Source organism: Paralichthys olivaceus, chromosome 8 (genome assembly GCF_024713975.1).
Source record: "Paralichthys olivaceus isolate ysfri-2021 chromosome 8, ASM2471397v2, whole genome shotgun sequence".
NCBI lineage: Eukaryota > Metazoa > Chordata > Actinopteri > Pleuronectiformes > Paralichthyidae > Paralichthys > Paralichthys olivaceus.
The window spans coordinates 7,773,763-7,798,293 of NC_091100.1; the positions used below are offsets into that span (position 1 = coordinate 7,773,763).

The following is a 24,531-nucleotide window of genomic DNA, read 5'->3' on the forward strand; positions in this document are numbered from 1 at the left end:
AAAGATGATCCATAAAAGGCTACTCGGTATTTTTATCTTAACATGACCTTGCGCACCATACTGAGTACACATTCTCACATTCTCCCCGCGTCCAGTGTGACGGCCTGACGTCTCCATGCCGTGCTTTGACTGTTTTGCTGCAGAAAAACTGTATATTTTTTTTATACATTTCACCTCGAAACTTGAAGGGTTTTTAGAACTACATATTTTCAGTTTAAGAAATAAATCACAAGATTACACATCAAAAATCTTAAAAGTGTGCACTTCCAGTATAAAAAAGGGGGGTGGGGGGTCCCATCAGAAGCTGTATGATTCAATCATAGCCGTGCAGTGACTCATGTAGATAAACCAACCACATCTTAACCAGCCCTAATGTGACAAAACCGAGCACTTGAGCAGTATTTTGGCTGTGTTGTGTTTTCTGTGTGTGCAAGAGACCAAACAGTGTCCATTCACCTGTCCTGCCAGCTGATGCCAGGTTATTGTCCCTCACTGCAGGACCACTGATCTCCCCGGTGCCGGGGTGTCCCTCTGACACGGCCTCTGAGCCACTCTGACCCCTGAACTAAAACTGAAAGCTACTGGAGGATCATTTCATACAGTTCTTGTGTATTGTCTCATTTTGTTTTTCATGAGGTTGATGATCATTAAGAAGTGTAAAATTTTAGTAATTAATAACTAAATTTCTACATTTCATCTTTTGACAGACCGCTGTAAGAGGCTGAATTATACATTAAATCAGTGTATGAAATCATACAGGTCAGAATATAGAGACTTTTAAACCATTTGTAAAACTAAAACTGATTTAACTAATTGATCAGTGTGAAATGTTATCAAAAGGAACTGCTGTTCATTTATTTAACCTAAATACAATAGGTCCAATAGCCATGCACCCAAAAATAACTTTTTATGCGCACATTAATTTCCAAAAGAAATTATTTTAAACATTAATTAATAATCAGTTGTAATTTTTCTAATTCCTTTATAAATAAATAATATGAAAGGACCAACACACTGTACATAATTACCAAATCTATATCACATTAATAACACTCATTCTGATTGAGCAGATTCTACTAAATAAGGTTATTTTGGTTTTTGCTGTGACTTTTTTTATCACTGACAGTTTAGTTTTTTTCACTGCATCAAGAGGAGAAGGGTGAGTGTCGGCTGGGGGGAGCACTTTCACAGTCTTATCCAATGGTCTTTCTTAAATTAGCTATGGGGGCAGGACGCTCCCTCCCTGTGCTGACAGGGAGGAGTCTGTGCCTGTCACTGTCTGCTGTTTCATTATTACCTGCACAGCCCTGCAGCATTCACCACACTCGTGTCTCTGTGTGGCCACACAGAAGCAGAGAGAGAGACAGAGGGGACACACTCCAAGGCCCAAATAGTCAGAGAGAGGCTGCTTCTTCTTTCATGCTTTTTCCCCACCAGGGAGAATAACCTGCCTGCTATTGCTGTCTTGTGGAAAAATTGCAAGGCAACTAGCAGTGGACATGGCTGGTTGTCTGCAAAGTTGCCAACTTTGTAAAAAGTTGGCATTTTTGAGATGCCTGCTTGTGCTATTTTGTGTCAGCTTCAGTTTTGCCTCAGTAGAAGCTGAACCTTTTGACCCTTCTCACCTCTATCGCCACAGATCCGGACCTATTGAAGATAACATCATCATTGCAAACAATGAGATCAGGGTGCCTTTTGGGAGGTCTGTATATCTAGACCCTGTGAGTGACCTGGTAACAGATGTGCAGCCCGGCGACCGCTGCCACATCACAGTTTTGGACAATGACCCGCTGGCCCAGAAACCCGGGATGCTGACCCCTAAAAAGTTCCCCTGCTCATTTGGACCAGATGAGGTGAAGTACACACATTTTGGATCTCGGAGCCCCAGCAAGGACCGTGTGAAGCTGCAGCTCCGCTATGACTCGCAGACGGACACAGTTATTATCCCTTTCATGCTGGAAGTGGAGGTGGTTTTCCAGCAGCTTGAGATCCTCACCAGGAATATGCCTATTAATGTCGAAAAATTCAATGGTGACAGCAACACCATTGACAAAAAGGGTCTGGAGTTCTCCTTCGAGGACGGTGTCACGCAGTGTAAGATTACCACTCTGGCCGGCGCTGGAGGTCTTCCCAGGTATGGCACTCTTGTGAATAACCCCACCAATGGCCAATTGATTGACTGTGATGAGTTTGTGAAACAGGGCATTCGCTACAAGCACACAGCTAAAACAAAGTCACCAAACCGAGACTATATTCCAATGATGGTGGAGCTGCAGGATAATGACGGCAACACTATAATGCAAGAATATTTCCAAATGATGGTTAGAATCAGGGAGGGTGCAGAGAACACCGGTCCTAAACCAAGCTTTGTAGCCATGATGATGATGGAGGTTGATCAGTTTGTGATGACAGCTATTACAAGCGACATGCTGGCGGCTGAGGATGTTGAATCTGACCCTGATGATTTAATCTTCAATATTACTTCATATCTGAGCCCTCAGCAGGGTTACATCATCAGCACAGATGATCAGAACCTGCCGATCACCTCCTTCTATCAGAGAGACATCAAAGATCTTAAAATAGCCTACAAACCCCCCTCAGAGGACTCGGAGGTGGAAAGGATTTTCCAGCTTGAGTTTGAAATTGTTGACACTGATGGGGCCGTGTCTGATACATTTGCTTTTATGATTGTGGTGAAGCCTATGAATACACTGGCTCCTGTAGCAACCAAAAATACAGGGCAGCTATTGTTTGAAGGGCAGTCCCGGGCACTCTCCAGCTCCCAGAATTTAGAGATCAGTGATGAGGACAACCTAGAAGATGTGAGAATTACTGTTGTTAATGGCTTAAAGCACGGAGAACTGACCATGCTTGGTAATCGCAGGAAATTCTTTACACCTGCTGATCTAGATGCTGGCATCGTGGTTTACCAGCACGATGGAAGCGATACCTATAGTGACAACATTATTTTTAGAATGACTGATGGCAGTAATGAAGTGGAGTTTTTGTTCCCTATCACTATTGCTCCCACTGATGATGAGCCCCCGACTATCAATGCTAACACCGGTCTGGTGCTTTTCAAGAATGAAGTCATGCAGATCTCTCCTTTCATTCTGAGTGCAACAGATATCGATTCGGAAGATTCCACCATTAAGTTTATCTTGGAGGCTCCTTACTCCATTGTCGGGGAGCTGCTGCTGAGACAAGTCGAGCCTCCATCTGATCCGTCTTCCTGGAAGTTCAGTGAAACAGATGAGATGTTTGAGCAGGTGGTAACTGAGTGGTTTCAGCAGGATATTCTTGACGGAAAGCTGTTCTATCATCACATCGGACCCCACAGCACCACCACTGTTATCGATGAGTTTGTGTTCAGGGTCCAAGATGATAATGACCCTCCTAATCAGTCAGGCGAGCACATGTTCACCATCAAAATCCACCCTGTTGATGACCTCTCCCCAGAGCTTTTCCCAGGCACCACCCTTCACATGACAGTTCAGGAGTATGAGCTGACACACTTCAAGAAGAAATTCTTGTGTTACAGTGATTTGGATTCAGATGACAGGGACCTCAAGTATACTATCGTCAAGCCCCCAACTGACACAGATGAGAACAATCCGGCCCCCTTGGGCGAGATTGTACTGACTGATAGTCCTGACACTTTAATTACAGAGTTCACACAGGCCCAGGTTAATCACCATAAAGTAGCCTACAGGCCTCCAGACCAGGAGCTGGGCATCACTCCAAAAGTGGCTCAGTTCACATACATTGTGGAAGACACAGCAGGTAACACAGCAGATGGACTATTCACCATTTTCTTGCAGCCTGTTGACAACAAACCACCAGTTATCACCAACACAGGGTTTACTGTTATGGAAAGAAGTACATATATCATCACTAGGAAGGAGCTGCATGCCACCGACACAGATACAGATGCTGAAAATATCGTATTTACTGTGACCCAGATTCCTCGGTATGGACAGCTGCAGTATTTGGGGATTGACATATCAAACGGTAAAACATTTGTTCTTGAAGATGTTGCAAATGGCAATCTAGCTTATATCCATGGGGGAGAAGAATCTGTGAGTGATACTATCAAGCTTGATGTAAGTGATGGTTTTCATGATGTACCCATCATCATTAAGATCACCATTGAGCCCGTCGATGATGAGACCCCCACGATTATGCTCCCAGCCGGCCTGCTCGGAGCCACCATCGATGTACTGGAGAATGGAGCAACAGAAATTACAAGTAACGTGATTCAGGGCCGCGACGAAGACACAGATGACTTCATGCTTACTTTTATTGTAGAGGAACCTCCCAGGCTGGGTGAAATCCTGGTTAACGGTGCACCAGCTGAGAGATTCACCCAGGAGGACATCATTAATGGTGTGGTGGTGTATGCTCACACATCTGGTGAAATCGGTCCGGTCAGAGAGTATGACTCTTTCAACCTCACTCTGTCTGATATGTCCGATCAGTGGGTCGTTGGCGGAAACAAGGTCCAAGGTGTAACAGTTCACATCACCATCCTTCCTGTTGACAGCATTCCACCTATTGTTAGTGTCATAGAGCAGTTTGTTGTTGTTGAAGGAGAGAAAAATGTCATCACTCTGGACCACATCCAAGCTGAAGATATTGACACAGACAATGACGATATCCTGTGCACCATCATCGTCCAACCAACATCTGGTTATGTGGAAAACATCGCCCCAGCCGCAGGCTCAGAGAAATCCAGGGCAGGGACAGCTATCACAGCATTCAGCATTAAAGATGTCGCCCATGGTCATATCCACTATGTCCAAAGCATTCACAAAGGTGTTGAATCGGTAGAAGATCGTTTCACCTTTCGTTGTTCGGATGGTATTAATTTCTCTGAGCGTCATTTCTTCCCCATAGTCATCATTCCAGCCAATGACGAGAAGCCTGAAATTTTCATTCGAGAGTTTGTGGTAATGGAGGGAATGAGTCTGGTAATTGATACACCAATTCTAAATGCAGCTGATGCTGACATCCCTGGAGATGAACTGTACTTTGAGATCATCAAAAACCCCAAACATGGTACAATAGTTCAGCAGCTCAGCACTGGCACCTTCCCTGTAGATAGATTCAACTTGGAACAAATCAAAGAGGCATCCAACATCGTCTATGAACATGATGACTCTGAGACCAAAGAAGACAGCTTTGAAATCAGACTCTCAGATGGGAAACACAAAGTGGAAAAAACAGTTCTTATCATGGTTATTCCCGTTGACGATGAGACACCAAGGATGGCTATAAACGACGGCCTTGATGTGGAGATCGGAGAGACAAAAATCATCAGCAACAGGGTTTTAAAGGCCACAGATCTTGACTCTGAAGACAAAGACCTCATGTATATTGTGCGGTACGGCCCTGGCCAAGGCTACCTCCAGCGAATCAACAAGTTTGGTGATGTTTTAGGTAACATCACGCTGGGGCTGAATTTCACACAGGATGAAATCGACAAACAGCTCATTCAATATGTACACACCGGCCAGGAGGGAATCCGAGACCTGTTGAAATTTGATGTCACAGATGGAATCAATCCCCTTATTGATCGATACTTTTACATCAACATCGGAAGCATCGACATGGTCTTCCCAGATGTTATCAACAAAGGCGTGACTCTCAAGGAAGGGGGGAAAGTCACCCTCACCACTGATCTCCTCAGCACCACTGACATCAACAGTCCTGACGAATTTCTCAGCTTTAGCATCACAAGAGCACCAAGCAGAGGCCATTTAGAGAGCACTGACCACCCGGGTGTTCCCATTTCCACCTTCACCCAACTGCAGCTTGCAGGCAACAAAATCTACTACATCCACACCTCTGATGATGAGATGAAAATGGACAGCTTTGAATTTGAAGTAACAGATGGTTACAATCCTGTCTTCCGAACCTTCAGAGTGTCCATCACTGATGTAGATAACAAGAAACCTGTCCTGACTATAAACAGGCTGGTTGTGGAGGAGGGAGAAACCAAACTTGTCACGCCATTTGAGTTGACAGCTGAGGATCGGGACACACCCGACAACCTGTTGCGCTTCATAGTCACCCAGGTGCCAGTGCACGGGCAGTTGCTTTTCAACAAAACGCAACCAATTACAACCTTTTCCAAGCAGGACCTAAATGAGAACCTGATCAGCTATAAGCACGACGGCACTGAGACCAACGAAGACAGCTTCTCCTTCACGGTCACAGATGGAACACATACAGATTTTTACGTCTTTCCTGACACTGTGTACGAAACACGCAAACCCCAGATGATCACCATTCACATCAACACAGTGGACAATGGTGTTCCTCAGATTGTGGTTAATAAGGCTGCTGCCTCACTGAAGGTCCTTCAAACTGGCCATGTGGGCTTTGTGATAACCAGCAAGGCCCTTCGATCAGAGGACCGCGACAGTGCCAACAGGGTCCTGAAATACAGTGTGTCTGAGGCGCCTCTACACGGCTTCATCATGAACACTGCCCAGGGCAATGACAGCATCAAGACCTTCACACAAGGTAAGCTGAAATAACACCATTCATTTTTGAACATTTAATCAATATTTTGATATCAACACTAGATTAAATTGTGTTTAATATACAGGTTTCTCGTGTATTAGCTTATTATTGTAGTTCCCTTCACATCCACAGAGCACCTTACCATTTTTCAGTTTTCAGCAGATGGACACACTTAGCATTAAACAGCTAAAGCTTTATTAAGTGATAATGTCAATGTAGTCTGAAGAAAGAGAAGGAAAAAAATCAATTAATTGGGCAAAAGGATTTTTAACTGTCATGCAGCAATGACATGAAGTAAGATTTCCCTGCTATAATATAACAAATATTTATTAAACTAAATTAGGTTTTTCTAATTGGTGCAAATGATAATGAATAAGTGACAAATCATGATTAGTTGTGGGTGAAGATAACAATAAAGTTTAGAGACTTTTATTCACTGTACTAATAATACTGATATACTGATATATAGGATACATTTTATCTCAGTATCAGTCCATAACTGATAATAATCATCTTAATATTAACCATAGATAATCTGTCATAGATGTTTTTGACTTTACACTTTGCCAAACCCAAATCTGAATGCTTTGTATCACATATACTCTGTGTCCTATATTACTTTGCAGCCTGAGGGTGGTAACTAAAACCTTGTTGAAGTGTCTTAGTCGTCACAGTTATCTCACCATAATGTCTCCAGCTGCCACTCCATATTCTCTCTTTCTGTCACACCAACAGCTGATATCAATGACATGAAGATCTGTTACGTGCTGTTGGATAGGAGCAACGCCACAAGTGATATCTTCTACTTCACAGTTGAAGACAACGGTAAGAAACTTTTAAAAATGTCATACTCATGAACACTGACACCAAACCGGGGCCCATTACAGAGGATCCATTTGCCTTAAGGCTGTCCTCAGACTTTATCCGTCTATTTTAATGGCTTCTTAAAATCGAAGCTTCCTGCTCTCTGTCAATCTCCCAAGTGTTTGCATCACAAAGACTTAAGGCAGTTGGCCATGACTGACACCCAGTACAGAGCCGCCATCTCTTTTCGCCCCACTGGAAAGGGTAGCAGGTTTAAAGGACAGGGGTCAAAGGAGACTTAAGCCAAACACAGAGTGTTTGTAGGTAAAAGTGAAGGAGGTGGGACTATACCTCATGCTCTAAACTTTATTGTCAATGAACAATAGGGGCCATTCCCTCAGGGCGCTTCACAGAGCTTTTAAATGGGGTCTTTCATCATCTATTTGAAGTGACACTGTGAAATGGGTAAAGGTATGCATGATCAGATATTTAGTTTAAAATTTCTTCGTGAAATCAGTCCATACCTTATCCTTTAAAGTTCAAAAGGTATTTTAATGAAGAGATATAAACGAAGAGATTCCGATTTTTATTCTGTTTTAAAACATCTAACATGGTAATCCACATTTTCGAATTAGATCCATTCCTTTCTTTCTCACCCTACTTGAACGCTCCATTGATACTCTGGTTTTCAGTTACTCTGTGATTTTACAGAAGATTATGTTTCTCTATGGCCATCTGTCATTTGAGCATCACTTCTAAAATTGTATCCACAGGTATTACATGAGAATGTGGTGGTTGTAAAAATATTTGCCGTCCATTTATGAGAATTCTCTTAAATAAACCAGACATGCATGGTACAGACATGGTGATGGGTTACAGTGTAATGTATAAAGTCTTCAGTTACTTATTACTCGTATTACCATCTATTACATAGATCCACTCAAGCAGTACTACAAATATACAAAATGCAATATTTGTAAATGCAGGCAGTGGAGGAGGGAAAGTTTAGTCTGTAATTATGTTGCATTGAGGGTCATGTTCAGTCCCATTGAGAAGACTGGGCCAGGATTACGTGAGCTTCTGTTAAATTACTGTCTTTTTGTTGGCAAAGTGAAGCCTCATATTAGCCTCAACTGAACACCTACTAGTTAACTCTTTCCTCAGACTGTTAGTGAAGCAGGTGATAATTCAAATAAGCGGCAGCAGCTCTAAAGTTGCTTGAAATAGCCATTATTACATCATAGCCATTATTAGCTCTTCACCAATGTTGTTAATGATATTTCTTCTTTCTAAGTGTATTGGTTCCTCATTAAAAAATGTTACCTATAAATCGGCCTGAAGCGAATCTGGTTGGCACGTCTGTCTCTAAGTGGAGGTTTAACCACAGGAAGGGAACAAGGGCTTCAATTAGCTCAGCGCAGCTTTTTTGTTTGCTTTCCCACTTTGTTTAAGCTTCCATCCAACTCAGCTGAACCAGGTGCAGTGGGGCAGGCCGGGACATAAAACAAAACCATGTTTCTGCATGACCACAGTTCACATGTAGAGGCCACAGACAGGGCTCACACCACTGTAGATATATGCAATTAATAGCATACACATAGAGGGTGCACACTGAGCACACCATGTATACATCGGTATTCACACAAACATCTGGTAAAGAGATCAAATAAGAGATAAGTGAGATGAGCCGCCCGGTGAATCACTGATGTGAAGTGTTGATGACTGCCGGAGGAGGGGTTGGTCTGGGGGGTTTTATCCAGGACGTGTAGGGGCATGTAGGTGGAGAGCATGTGGATGGTCAGCCTCTCTGGTAATAAATCTAAGTAGGTGAGCTCTTTGTGACGGAAAGAAAACTGTGTGTCAGGAGAGATTTGCACCAAAGATTTTCCACTTAAACTGGCCTCCGTTAGCAAATCTTTTCCTGGGTTTATAATTTGTATCCACAGATTATCGATATCATAAATATCAGCCCCCTAAACATGTCTGATATCAAGATCCATGAATTATTCCCTGAGAAATCAACGAAAATGTTGGAAAAAAAACTAAAAATATCGCAATGATAAATAAAGTGATAAAATAAGATCCTGGATCCGCCCCCTGATCCGTATCCTTGACCCATGCTCCATCATTCCAACAGTTTTGTGGTAATCAGTCCAGTTGTTTTTGCATAATCCAGCTAACTAACAGACAAACACAAATGAAAACTTCCTTGGCAGAGATAATTATTCAGACAAAGACAGACAGAAACAGAAAATGTACTTGCTATTACCCAAACTGGTTTTAATGGGCTATTAACCTCAGTTGTTAACAGTTTTTAACCTGGAATTAAGTTTAATCATTGTGTTTCCAAGACAAAGTGTTGTAAAACAATTTAGCTAAATGAGTTGTTATGTCAAATTGCTCGAGTGTTACTTTGTGTGAGGAGACACTTACGGGCAGCTGCTTAAGGCTCTTTGAAAGGTACCTGCCACTACTTGTATTGCACTGATGCTTTGTTACAAGTGGGTCAATAACACACACACACAGTCACTAACATATCCTAATGTAGCGCGTTGGCTTTGCTCATGAGTCTTATAGGCTCAAATGTTGCAGCATGCATGTATGTAAAGAACAGGAAGACTTTAAGGAGTCATGTGAGAAGTAGGAACAGCTTGTGTGTGGTCAGGCACAGCTGAGGTGTGGAACAAGTGTGTTTCAGTAAAAGGTCAGGAGAAGACGTTCAGCTGTGGGAAGTCTCGGCGTGGACTGAACCTGCTGGTCAGTGGAGGAATTCCAAACTCTTTAGGAGAAAGTCTGCTCTTATCGAGTCAGGACACATCAGCTGGTCGCCTCAACTTATCACCTCTATGCACAAACGTGTCAGAGACACATAAATCATTCACACCTGAAATATGCAACAACAGACTCATCAGATACTCATCAGCAGAGTTTTTGTAAGAATCCATCTGGATGCCGATGAACTTCGATTAATGGGCTGAGCTTGGGTTTGATGTCTTCTATTCTGGATTATTTATTTTCTTTATATGAAAACCATGATGAAAAAAGGCTAATAAAGTCATAATTCTATAGAAATGAATGTATCTTATATGTCATTAGTTTTGGCCCCTACTTTATGATTTACAGTTACTTATAGATTCTTGTTAAATTGTTGTAATAGCAAAATTAACCCTGCAGGAATTATGCAGCAGTGACCTCAAACACAAACTGTTGTTGGACTCAGGTCATTCTCGCTGTCTGCTGGGAATTTCTATGGCAAAAGCAATAACCTGTGTGCACAGTGAACAGGTCAGAAACCCCCAAGGGCCTTTTAAAGTACGGGATACTCAGGCAATATGCTTGTTTTTACAAGTGGGTACACAGCTTACATATATCCTCGCTCATCTGACATGGGCCAGTGAGCCACAGGCTAAGAGAAGACACCTGAACTTACTTTCAGACGTGTCAGGACATCTTTAAGTTTCTAAGATTCAAAATGAGATGTTTAGACTTTAGAGTATACATCTTCAATATCCTGCCAATCTTAGGTGCAAAATGGTCTAAAATTTCATTGCAACACAAATCAAACTCTTCTGATCAAGAGATAAAGAATAAAAGAGAGCGAAGCCTCTGCATTCAAATAAGTTGAATCAGTCTCTGTGCTTTTTTTTCCAATCGCAACAATATAGTCTTCCAGCTCCGGAGAGGGATCATAGACCCCAGTGGGTTGAGTGTTATGTGATCGTACAGAGCCGGGAGAGGAATGCACTTCCTTGGAGACTCCAGACTCCAGGGCCACAGACAGAGCAGAGCCTGGAAGTGCAGTGGTATCCTGGGCAGACAGGTGTGTACGTGAGAGGGAAGGCTCCAGGGGGATCCCCTTTCAAAGTCTTCCGTCACCCCACTCCGAGCCCTGCAGAAACACAAGCCACTCTCAGATAGCCCGATAACCCGCAGACTTCCACTGTGGAGGTACCTGCTCTGGGAGAACAGGTTGCGATGATACCAGTGAAGAGAAAATCATTTAAAAACAGCAAGAGAAAATGTGGATATGATTGATCGTTAGATGTCGGTCTGTGTTCTTCAGTACAGTGTGAGTCTTCTGTTGTACAGTAAAACTGTGTGTTGATTGACAGAGCCATGTTACACCCCCACTTCCTAACAGGATCTTACATGTCACCCGTGTCAACAGTCACCAGGAGATTTACTGGCTCATGGTGCCACCCGGTGTCCCCTATGACTTGGAGAAGCTGAGGCCTCTCAGACGCCCTCCACCACACCCCACCCCACGCTCTGTTCTCACTCACCCCCCTGCCCCTCCTCTAAGACCCCTCTGGGTATCACTATTCTTTCGTTCATCTCTTTTACCTCGTCTCAATTTCCGTCTCTTTTCCTTTCTCCCAGGTTTTTCTCCGATCCTTCTCTGTCTTTTGTCCTCTTTCTTTATATTTATGTCGTTTTGAAGGCAGCTGGGGTGAGAAGTTATGATGTATGGCTACAGAGGTTATTCTTATCTGATCTCATATGGCAAAGCTGTTGCCGCCTCTAGCTAAGCTGTCATTGGGTTACTTTTACTCTCGTCACAGTCATTTTCCTTTTGGCCACTCAAGCAGTGTGGCTCCACCAATGGCAATGTTGTTCCATCAGTTGCTTTAACATTTTGGTTTAGACTGAAATTTTTTGACAACTTTTGTACTTACAAATATAGAATGGTACTCAGTAGAGCGCATACTTCCACCAAGGGCCAACAGTCCCCTTAAGTTCCACAAAACTGAACCAACTTTCGCACACTGCAAGACATGACATATGACATGCTGCAGATATCAGCTACAGATAAACTACAGGGGCACAGTGTTAGTAGTGTAAAACATGATATTTGACTCACTGGAAAGAGAGAGAAATTTTGAGAAGGAAAGGAAGGAAGGAAAAAAAATATTCTGGTGTTAGTTTGATGTAGTTGTTAACGGGGCATGGCAGACAGCAGGTGGACTGGGGTTGGTGCATGTAGATAAATCTTGAGCAGGCTACATGACTTGACATGTTTTGGCGAGCATGGTACATTATTGGACATTGTTGGTAGAAATCCCTAGCCTCTCTTTTCATGTCAGCATTCTTCTCTCCCCAATTCGTGAACATAAAAGTCAGGTAAGAGACAATGTTTCTTAGTAAAACTCTTGTTATAAGATTGCTCCATAGTGTTTCAAATGTCTGTGTCACCATGCACCAAGTGTGGCAAGCAAAGGTCAAAGCGGATGTGGCTCTCGGGCCCTGTCACATCATGATTTGCAACATCCTGCTGAGATCTTTCACTGTCCCGACCCGAAGCAGCCGCTCGCCTCTGTAATGTGTCGATTTAAAGCGCATGTTGCCACTGTCCAGGAAGAAGGGTCACAGTTATTAATACGTCCAGAATTTATAACATGAATTGCTAGGAATGCAGAGAGGACGCTGCGCCAAGTTCTTACTATTTCTTTTTTTACTTTTCACAGCAATCAAAATAAACATCGACTTTTGACATCTCCGCGATTTAAAAGAACATACTTAAAAATACTTAACATACTTGAAAATATTCTCATATTCAAATACCAAACATAGCTGCCTGGAATCTCCCCAGTATTTATATCAACAGGAAGATTAATGAGGAAATGCAGTAATGGCAACGCTGGTCACTTGATGGAGATATTTTTAAAAGGTTGCTCCTCCTTGCATCATGTTGGCGGACGTCAAAGCCTCATGTTGACCTCCCATCCCGGTGATATCTCCTGACCCACTATCCCCCCCTGCATCTATGTATGGTGCAGGCAGCACGACTGTGTAAATATATGAGCTGATGAAGAATCTGCAGTCTGCTGACGCCGGTGCACAGAACCTGAGGCTGTAATGTCATGGATACTTGTGTTGATGTTTGGTTTGATGACGCAGGATGAAGGATACTTGAAATTATGTGAAGCACAGCTGAGTCATTCTGAGCCATGATGCACCTTCATCCAGGTTATTTCACATTTTTACACTGACGAATTTTTAATTAGTTCTGAAACAAAAGAGCATTCATGAGCCACTTTGTAGGAAACCACTATGTGAGTAGTGGTTTCGACCTGTTGGTCTCACTTACGTTACAAAACAGGGGAAAAAATTTAAAAATTAAATATTAATATTCCTTTCCCCACCCACTTCCTTTATTATCATCAATCACAAGGAGGCTAATTGATGCAATAGCTGCTAACAGGGACATTCAGAAATATATGCGGTCTATAAAACTTTTCATCCCGGCAGAAAATGATGATGATTGTCAGTTTGAACAGCTAATGGAAATGTGAGCTGAGGCAAGGAGTGACAGTGTATTGGATTTAACGGCCAGTCGAATATAGTATGTGTCATAAATATTGTAATAAATCAGACCATTAATCATGTTTGAATTCACGTTGGAGCAGATGTATGAACTTCTACGTGTGCAGCTATTTTGTTTCGTCTCAGGTCTTAAAAGTTATAACGTGTTTCTCTGGAGAATCTCCTTCTGAGAATTCTGGCATCTTGATTATCTCCTGATTTGTTGAGTCTCCTGCCAACTCCAGCCTCAGTGTCTGACACCGGGTTCAAAAGGATTCGGAGAAAGGGAGATTCCCTCCTCTCCTACACTGGCGTGAGCAATGCAGAGGCGGGCGGGGGGGCATGCCATGGTGGTATAGACCTGGCCCACCCAGACTGTGGCCTGCTGTCCCTCTCAGTTGTTCAACCCCTGAGCGAACAAAGCCGACACAGGGAGGAAGGGGAACTTGGAGGTGGTTGGGGGGGGCTGTACAGCTGTCACTCTATGGGAGTCTGGCGGGAGAGACAGAGGCACAGACAGAGACAGACAGACAAAGACAATGAGAGCTTTTCATTGATGACCTTGAGCCCAGTCCGTAGTTATGTTGTACGATACTTGTGTGATGTGGATAATATCACTTTATAGGGGATGAGAGTGAATTCTGAAACTGGCCTGTTGAAGCAGTACAACAGATGATGGACAAAGGTTATTTGCTGTGGTGCTTGTACGGCAACAGAAAAGCACCTGTTGACCACACAGTGTTGAACCCACTGAGCAGGTTAAAGAAAATGTCAGACGACTTATTCACATCTCCTCAGTCCTTTGACGGCAGTGGTTATTACCTTGCGTCTTCACCCCTGTCGTCTGTTTGTTGGTTGGTTTACATGTTTGTTTGTCAGCAGCATTACACAAAAACTACTGAACGGATTTCCACGAAAACAGTTAGATTTTTCAACCTTTGCATTGATTTCTCACAGATAACATCATGGATCTTGATGAAAAGAATCAGCCATTTTTAGTGGACTGATATTTGAGTCTGAGTAATTCGGTGCAATACAAATAAAAAGTGAAAGGCTTTTGTTCTGTTATTTTAGCCTTTATGTAAAGCAGTTGATGTTTTAAAAGGTAACATTCAGATCAAATAAAAAGTCTCTGAACAAGATTCTATTTGAAAGCCATGGCAGCAAGACGTGCACCCCCCACTATGTGATTTCACATGTCATGTCACACCTGTGCTTCCAGTTCACACATACAGTATCAGGTCTCACTAAGAAACACACTTCATCAGCTCTGATTTACAAACAGTCAATGCCACACTTGTCTGTTTGAACCATTGCTCAAAGAAGAAGTAGAGTGACTATTTATTTTAACTTTATCAATTAAAAGAAAATGTGTTGATATATATATATATATATATATATATATATATATATTATAGTGCTCAATTTATGCCTCGAGAACGATGTTGTACTTGTGTTGTTCTGGTCTCATTCATTAAAAAGTCCATTGTTTTACTCCAGTGCAGAAACTTTAAACAGCCTGTTTGTAGAAACAGAGGAAGCTTTTTGTCTCCGTCGTGATCTTTTGATAATCCTCTGTGATCACTGCTGATTAAACGTCTCCTCATATCAGCTCAGACCACCAGGACACACTTGTCTCCTGCACAGAAACAATCTCATCATCGGAGCTTGTCAGAAGACAGAAGTTTCTTATTGAAGAGTGTAGCGACTCTATAGTTTCTGTACAGAATACAACAGGCACACGTTTTCTAAACTTTATTCATGCATGTCCCGTATCAACACTTGAGGAATTTGGGGCGAGCAAAAAGCAGGCATGATAAGTTTCCCATATTTTTAGCCATGACTGTTGGAAACCTGAGCGTGGTCGAGGGCGGCTGTGGGAGTCTGCTGCTCCCTGTCTCCTCTTCTTACATTCATACTGTATGTGTCTGTCAGAAAAGACAGAATGAGAGTGTTATGACCCAGCCCAGGCAGAAAACCCAGTCACAACGTGTCGAATGAGTCTCCCCTCTTCTCAGCTCCCAAGAACCACAAGCAACAAACCACTACAGCTAGTTTAATTGTTTATTAAAACTCAGTTTTGCTTCAGGGTGGGACAACAGCAAAACAACAAAACAACCTTAAGGCGAACAACATAAATGTACCTGCTCAAATTAAAAACAAAAAGAGAAGTTACTAACCTAACTCCTAATCCAAAAACAAGGGTTAAACAAAAATGCTAGCCGGGCTGGTACATCAAGCAACAGATCTCAACACATTTCACAAGGTACAATTCTGGCCAGCAGTGACATGAGGAGAGATCGCAGGAGCTGGGGGAAGCCGTCCTCTTAACCTGCAAGCTTGGAGGCAGGAACCAATCAGCTCCTCGGAAACAAACCTACACACTCACAGTCAATCATCCACTCAGTCAGTCATCGAGCCAAACACACCTGCAACACATCACACACGAGCTACACAGCAGAGAGAGAGAGAGAGAGAGATCCACAGCACAGGCACAGCAGATTAAAGCACATACTCCGATGTACAGAACACTTCATACGACCTCAGGGTCATAACAGAGACGAACTCTGATTATTTAAACTCATAGTTGTCTTTTTGTGAGAAGAGATGGAAACTGGTCTTCCTGTTTTCTGCCCCACCCTCACATTTTCCAGGTGCTTCATTCCAGCACAGCGCGGTTTCATGATCCCCAAAGTAAAAACTGTCATCGTTATCAGTTCCACTTCATCGTGCTTTTGCTTTTCGGTGACATGTGGTTCATCCCTGTTGTGCTGGGCTTCAGTGTTGACATGTGGGCTTGAAGAAGTGGCCCCTTTCCCATCGTGAATACCCACACTCAACCCCCCAGTGTTTTCATTCTCCCCACTCACATAGCATAAAGAGCGCAGCCTTTTTCTTCCTCACTGAGGCAAAACTGAGCTCAATGCCGGCGTATTGTGTGGAAGCTCATGTGCCTTTGACAAATGATGCCAAGTTCACCATTTGGGTTTTAAATTTCTGTGACATGATGTGTATTTCAGCACATGGCAAATTATTAGTTTTGAAAAATAGGATCCCATGTCTGGAGTATGTCGCTGCTGAACTCTATGTTTCTGAACAGGGGAAGTTCCCTCTCTCCTGGACGGTCTTCAACAGAGTCTGTTGGTGTGACCAACCAGGCAGGACTAAAGAGAGACTACCCTCGCTAACCTCTCTGATTCAAAGAACCTTCTGAACCTGACCCGTTTCACATCTCCCCTGTCACAGGTCAACAGGCTCATCTCACCAGAGGATAATACGTTTAAACCACTGTTGTTAAAAAAAAAAAATATTATCCAGCAGAATCCATAATCTTAAATATCTCTGAAGCAGTCAGTATCGAGTCTCTGACCAAAACTGAGCTGACAGTCTGAGGGATTACAGGAGTCATGAGATAGTGTGGATTAAGGACAAGATTGGGCCGATAGTTGTGAATCAGTGGCGGTTGAGTGTTTTGTTCAGATGAGTGTTTTATGAGCGAGGCCTCTTGCACAGACAATGAAGAGGAACTACATGGAGGGTGCTTGCAACCTAGAACGGCACCTGAGTAGAGCGCATACCTCCCAACCATCCAGCACCAATCAGTACCTTTTAAAAGACGAGCACCTCTAATAAAGTTACCGTATTCCATTGGCTTGGAGAATTAAAGCTATGTGGTCATATTAGTTTGAAGGAGGGAAATAATCTTTATCTGGCAAAAACAAGGTTGTCTGACAGTCAGACCTCCTTGGAGGTCACTATCAGAGCAAAAAGCAGCTTGCACTTAAATTTTACCTTTGCGACAGAGCGTGGACATGATGAAGCTGAGTCACAAGAGGGCCAGCTCATTAATGAAGCAAAATAAACTCTGACAGACTTTTTCCATCAGCTGACAGTGCACAGTGCTCTGGTTGAGAAGAGTGTTCAGTGGAGAATCAGTGGAAACAGGAAGCAAAGTAACTCTTGAATCCCTGTGAAGTGAGTTCTAGGGAAGCCCTGGTATTAAGTTATCATGTTTCCCTTCCAGAATTAAAATGCCCCTTTGATTCCTTTCATCCTGAAGCAGATTACAGTTTACATGCCTCACTGACTCCTAATAAGAACTGAACAGGTTTGTTTCCTTCTGCAGCTGAGGAGGACTTTCAAATGAGATGCTGAGGCATTACGTTTCCTTTATCTCTTTAGGTGGAAACAAACTCAATCCTCAGCCTTTCCGGCTCAACTGGGCCTGGATCTCTCTGGAGCAGGAATACTACCTGGTGGACGAGGACGCCAAATTCCTTGAGGTGACACTGAAGCGCAGAGGATACCTGGGGGAAACCTCCTTTGTCAGTAAGTGTTGAGACTGTCATGTGATATTCTCTCGATTTTTAAATAAATATATTATATTTACTTTTTTATCATCGTTATTATTATTAATTTGAATTTGATTTTAATTATTGGACAGAAATTATTATATTTGTATTTAATGTGTGGATTACCTGTCATAGTTTTAGTCGAAGTTGCAGAAATATGATTATATTCATTTTTATTAAAAAAATTTCTAAGGCAGCTGGGATTTCTGTATCATTTGTGTCACTGCTAAATTAATATGAAAGATTATGGCACTATACAACATGCCCTTATTAAACTGACAGTTTTACAAAGAATTGTTGCCCCTAAAACTGTTACTAGACTATATGGTGTCATTTATGTGTCATTTTAAAGGCCACATTTGCTATAAAATATCCATGTCACCCACTTATTTAACCATCTGTACAGATTCCCTAAAGGCTACAGGATGTCCTCACTTCACCTCCATAGTTAGACTGGAGAAAACAAAAAAATCCACCTAATCTTTTGTTTCCTTGTTTTACTGGTGCTTTGTTTTCCTCTCTTCTGTGTGACTGAGGTGTGATTGAGAGCACATGTCGTTCCCAGAAAAGGTCACATGGAAATGTCACCATGTTGGTGGCTGACACTTGCAGGCAACAGATGTATAACCACATGCATTGTGGCCATGTTCGCTTCTTTCTTTGAAGATGCAAAGGAACTAACGAGGCAAAACACAAACACAGATTCTAACCGTTAAATCTAATCTGTTAGAAAAGATCCCGGTAGAGTCGGTGTGATATGTGGTGTCAGAGAAAAGGTAGAATCTAGAAGCTGTTCCTCTCACCTACACATGCTTCAGTCAAGTAGAACAAGAAAAATTGTTTGTTCTTTTGACATAATTTTTTGCAAAAATAACAAAATTCAAATATGTGTGTTATGCCACCTTAAGTTATGCATTGAGGTCAACTTTAAACTAAAAACTTAATGAAATTAGTTGAAGCAATTACTTTGTCAAGTTTCAAACGCCAATAAATATTCAGTGTATTAAAAAATCATATTCAGGTGAGCAATGGCAAGTTTTTTGTTTTTAAAGTGATATAAATCATTGTTTCCATTTTTTGACTATTTGGACTTGAATATGTGAACAATACCTGAATCTTCTTTTCTTCTTCATCTCAAACTAATCTACCTCCATCTCCCTCAGGTATTGCCACGAAGGATGGCACCGCCAAGAAGGATAAGGACTTCCGTGGTAAAGCTCAGAAACAAGTTCAGTTCAACCCTGGTCAGACCACAGCGACTTGGAGGGTGAAGATCTTCACAGACCAGGAGTTCGAGATCTCGGAGACCTTCGAGATACAGCTGTCCGACCCGGTCATGGGGGTGCTGGAGTTTCCGGCTGTTGCAACAGTTGAGATTGTGGATCCTGGAGATGGTAAGAATCTGATGTTTGAGATGTTTCAAAAGACGTTTCACTACCAAAAAATGTACTTGAATTGATTTTAACACTTTTTATCTGTTTGTCGTCCAAAACAGAGTCGACGGTGTTTATTCCTCAAGCAGAGTTCAAGATTGAGGAGGATATTGGGGAGCTGCTGGTGCCAGTGAGACGCTCAGGAGACGCCAGCCAGGAACTCATGGTTGTTTGTTTCACTCAACAAGGTGAGATGAACCTGAATGAAGAGAAGAGGAACCAAAATCATGTCACATATCAGAAATTCTAAGATTAATTCGTAGAATCTGCATTAAGGATAAATACTGTAAATGTAAATGATAAAACTGCTGACTGTCCATGTTTGCAAATTTATCATGTCTTAAATTTCAGTTTTCTCCTTTTTTGAAAGCTACTGTTAATGTTTCTGTTTAATTACCCAGTATCGCTCTCTATTCTTATTCCTCAGCCACGGCCACCGGCACCATGCCCAGCACTGTTTTGTCCTACTCCGATTTCATCACGCGGCCCGAGGACCACACCAGCGTGGTGCGGTTCGACAAAGATGAGCGCGAGAAACTCTGTCGCATCATCATCATCGACGACTCGCTGTATGAGGAGGAGGAGAGCTTCAACGTCAGCCTCAGTATGCCCATGGGCGGCCAGGTGGGCGCCAACTTCCCAACCGCCAAGGTCACCATCTTGGCAGACAGCGATGATGGTGAGTAGAGGGGCAATTTATCAGTGAAGTAATCATTACTCAATCACCGATACTATTAACTGGATGGATGGATGGATGGATCAGAGAGACAGATAGACAGATAGATAGATAGATAGATAGATAGATAGATAGATAGATAGATAGATAGAAACAATTACTTGTACAGTTATTTACAACAAAGAGGCAGGCTGATGGATGGATGGACGGATGGATGGACAGACAGAGGGTTAGGGTAGATACTTATGGAAATATGTGGTCGGGGACACATGGCATCATGTGCTGTCGTTACGCTCTTTGCCCACTTTGTCATTTTGATATCTGCACATTATTAATAGAACCAGCACCATGACCACAGCTCCCAAAAACAAAAGCCCTGGACACTGCACTCATGTCAAAGGCTTGACTGTATTTTCAGCTCCATTAACTTTTCCAATGCCTCAGACGATAACTCCTCTGTTTACACACTCTGCTTCATTCATCCACTACACTCTGTCTGCGTCTGTCTGTCTGGCTGAGTATTAGAACCCTGATAACAATAGGCAGGTATTGAGATGGAGAATGGCCTCAGTGAACGTTAGGCCACATCTGCACATCTGACAGATAAAAGAGCCTTGAACCTCGCCGTGTTCCTGGAGCGACCCCCGTCCTAATTGGCATTCAGAGGAGCTCAGGGGGAAACACAGGGCATCCCTTTGTCTGCGGGGACCAAAAGGCAGGTGGTGGAGAAAGAGGGACTATTGTGCAGGGAATCCAAATGACTGGCATGTTTTTACACTCTTCCTCTGTTTGATGGTATTCACCACAATGCAGAGTTTTTTTGTTTTTTTTGCTAAAGATATACGACTACCTGCATTTCCATTTTCAACCTGAGAAGGAATGCAGTGTTTTTTTCCTCTTGTCTTAACAATATTGACAAACTGTAGCCTTCAAATTCTGACGATCATTTAGGTCCTTTTTCTTTGTTTTCCTCACATTTCTTCCACCTTTTCACTGAAGCTAATTTCCTGCACTTGCCTCTTGTAGTGGCAGACGCTCCCGCAGAACAAGCATCCCTCCCATTCAATTTGGAGCAGAAGCACAATTGACATTTATGTATAAATAATCAGCGTGCATTCCCAGACATGTGAAGAGACAAGAGAAGACTCCTCAGTGTAAACCTCTATTGTGATGCTACTTCTTGGTGGGTCCTGAGGTAACACCCCCACCGTAAATCTGGTTCTGTGTGTGTGTGTGTGTATACAACCATCTGCCTGTCTGAGTAAACTTGTGGTCTGGAGTCTCGCCAGCATCAGGCCTCTTTTGTTACTGTATTTGTCTGGCTCTTCCTCCCGCTGATCTTTAAGGTTGCCATGTTGGCTCTAGTTTCCCCCACACAACCCCTCTGGTACTAAGTAGCTGTCTCGGAGGGTGAAAGGCATTGAACGTTTGCCAGAAATCCTTTCCACAGCATCAGTTGTCTGTCGCAGTATCAGTCAACTTCTAAATAAATCCGCTAAAGATCTGCCAATGCTGCTCAAGGACTAATACCGAGAGCAGCTTTGTGTGTATTTACGTGCGTGTGTGTGGACGATGGGCTTCATCATGTTGATTGAACAACACTTTCACAAAACATTTATTGGACAAAATGAAGTATAACTAGATTTGACTGGTCTAAAGTCACATGGCAGGTTCATTCATCACTCCATGTGATTGACTGTGCAAACACCCACTGTGTGTTTGATTGGTAGATTTAAAATGTTTTTAAGTGTTGTTCAATTCTCTTGATTAAGGCCAGAGGCTGAATTACACCTCTTTGAAAGAAAACTTCTGTGATGGGATGCCAGCTTTTTAAATATACTGATGTTGTTTCTCTTCAAATTCATTGTGAGATTCATCAAGGTAAATAACTATGAACATCCACCATCAGGGATTTTTCTTCTTTTATACGTGCAAACTTGATGTTGAATTAGAAAGTGAGAAACCCTCTACATTTATTAAAATATTACTAATGTAATTCTGCATAATTTCCAAAAATGTAAGATATTAGGATGCTAAAGTAAGCTATGTATTTATAACATTTACCTTTTTGACTTTGGTACCGAAGATTACACTGCAGATTTTTGTGTCTCTGTCTTTTCTTTCTTTTTTGCCCTTTTCCCCCTCACCTTTTATTGCCTGGGCCCAAATCTGCAGCTCTATCAGCCAATCTTTAAGACCACTGGCTGGAAAGAGAGTGATGAAAACAAACTTTATTCCTTAGTGAAGAGAGATGAATTGACAGTGGGTTCCAGGGGTCTGAATTCTTGCCCTCTCCCTTTGCAAAGTGGAGGGTTGCCCCTGCCCCTGCCTCTGTCTCTGTCTCTGCCAACCCCCACTCCTTTCTCCATACTGCTTATCTGCTGCTCTATCTTTAGAACTTCCTGTCGCTAATGCATCATCCTGAGTGCACACACACACAAGCATACACCTTAATGTTCAGGTTCAACTCAGCCCTTTGGCGTTGAGTTCAGACTCAGATGAGATGGGGTGATGGGACAGGAAGGTGGAAGGAGCACAGGATAGGAGGGATGACAGCTCTTCTTCCTGTGCTGACTCAAAAATGAAGATGGTTGCATACCTCTGTCAATCTGAGCCGGATCACAAAGCCACAAAATATGTTGTCTAGATGTATTGAGAAATGAACCAATGAAGTGTCGATTAACATTTTATGTAGCTCTGCCCATCCGTGTCTAACCTTTTACTCATATCCCACAGAGCCCTCGCTGTACTTTGGGGAACCAGAGTATTTTGTGGACGAGAGTTCAGGCTACGTCGAGGTGAAGGTTTGGAGGACAGGGACTGATTTGTCCAAGACGGCTACTGTCACCGTGCGCTCCAGAAAGAGTGAACCCGTCTCTGCAGAGGGTAAAATCATCAGCACTTTGACCGATTCAACATTCAGTCAGTTATGTTGTATGCAGCGTTAATCCACGACCTTCCTCTCCATCTCCATCTCACAGCCGGACTCGACTACGTCGGCATTAGTCGGAACCTCGACTTTGCTCCCGGAGTGACGATGCAGACATTCAGAGTGACCATCCTGGACGATCTGGGTCAGCCCGAGCTGGAGGGGCCCGAGACCTTTGACCTGGTGTTACGGATGCCCATGAATGCCGTGCTAGGAGAACCAAGCAAGACCATTATCACCATCAATGATAGCGTCACTGACTGTAAGTGTCAAATACAGAAGGAAAACAAAGAGATCTAAGTTTTGTCAGAGTCTACAATAGCTGTTGCCATACGATACGATGCAATACAGAATAATGTGATATGAAATGATGCAATACGATAAGATATGAAACGATAAACTTTATTGATCCACTTGCTATAGCATCTCATAACCAAAACAACAGAGCAAGTTGACGTCCAAAATGAAGTTAAATAATAGTAAATAAAATAAAAAACACCTTTCACTACAGACAGAATACTAAAGTACATGAACAAAGTGCAGTGACACAGGAGGAATGATGTATTTGTTTGCACAATTTACACACAAATGTGGAAGTTGGTAAAAGTTTATTTTTTATTTTTAGCCACCTTCAGTACATAAAACATTGTTATATATTTGTTGTTTAGAAGTAATTATACAAATGTCCTAACATTGGTCTCCAGTCTCTTATACCTTTACAAATAACAAACTACAAGACATAAGACATGTTGACCTATAATGATTTTAATATCTATTAAGAAATATTTATCAACCGTATTCATATTTATATAATCATTAACTAGTGTCATTACAATTAGTAATAGCAGTTACATTTTTTGACAACTACTCAATCAAACACTTTGAAATATATATCTGCAAACAATAACTCTGTGTGTGCTTCAAATACAGAAAAACTCATTTTGAGTAAATTGCCATCACTACAGACTTGTAACAGGCTGATAATTGTCCTTACAGTGCCCAAGGTTCAGTTTAAGGAGGGCAGCTACAAGGTGGATGAGTCTGACAGTGAGGTAAAAGCCATAGTGTACCGCAGTGGAGACATCAGCCTCGTGTCCACGGTGCGCTGCTACACCCGCCAGGGCTCTGCTCAGGTCATGATGGACTACAGTGAGAGGCCCAACACCGATGCATCGATCATCACTTTCCAACCAGGTGAGACTCGTCTCTCTCCACCGTTTAAAATGTTCCATTGCATAAACTTCACTGACTTTGTCAACAATCGTCCTCCAGGTGAGACAGAGAAGCCGTGTGTGGTCAGCCTGATGGACGACTCCGTCCATGAGGAGGACGAGGAGTTCCGCCTGGTCCTGGGATCTCCGAAGAGCAAGTCTCCGTACGGAGCCTCTGTCGGGGAGCAGAAGGAGGCGCTGGTCACAGTCACAGATGAGAAAGACAGTGAGTGATTTATCAACACGATGGAGGGACTGTTTATCCCGAGTATGTCAGACAGGATGAAGGTGCTAA

General features: G+C 42.6%; 1 protein-coding gene across 1 annotated transcript in view; it reads left to right on the top strand.

Annotated features, from left to right (window-relative positions):
* The first annotated feature begins 1,337 nt into the window (after positions 1 to 1,337).
* Positions 1,338 to 24,531, top strand: part of frem3 (Fras1 related extracellular matrix 3) — a 30,335-nt gene continuing 7,141 nt past the window's right edge. Inside the window, exons 1-10 of the mRNA XM_020101211.2 lie at positions 1,338 to 6,528; positions 7,264 to 7,353; positions 17,818 to 17,964; positions 19,151 to 19,381; positions 19,483 to 19,608; positions 19,848 to 20,099; positions 22,833 to 22,982; positions 23,078 to 23,287; positions 24,022 to 24,219; positions 24,298 to 24,462. Of these exons, the coding sequence (XP_019956770.2) occupies positions 1,500 to 6,528; positions 7,264 to 7,353; positions 17,818 to 17,964; positions 19,151 to 19,381; positions 19,483 to 19,608; positions 19,848 to 20,099; positions 22,833 to 22,982; positions 23,078 to 23,287; positions 24,022 to 24,219; positions 24,298 to 24,462 (6,598 nt within the window). The 5' untranslated portion in view covers positions 1,338 to 1,499. The remainder of the gene's footprint in view (positions 6,529 to 7,263; positions 7,354 to 17,817; positions 17,965 to 19,150; positions 19,382 to 19,482; positions 19,609 to 19,847; positions 20,100 to 22,832; positions 22,983 to 23,077; positions 23,288 to 24,021; positions 24,220 to 24,297; positions 24,463 to 24,531) is intronic.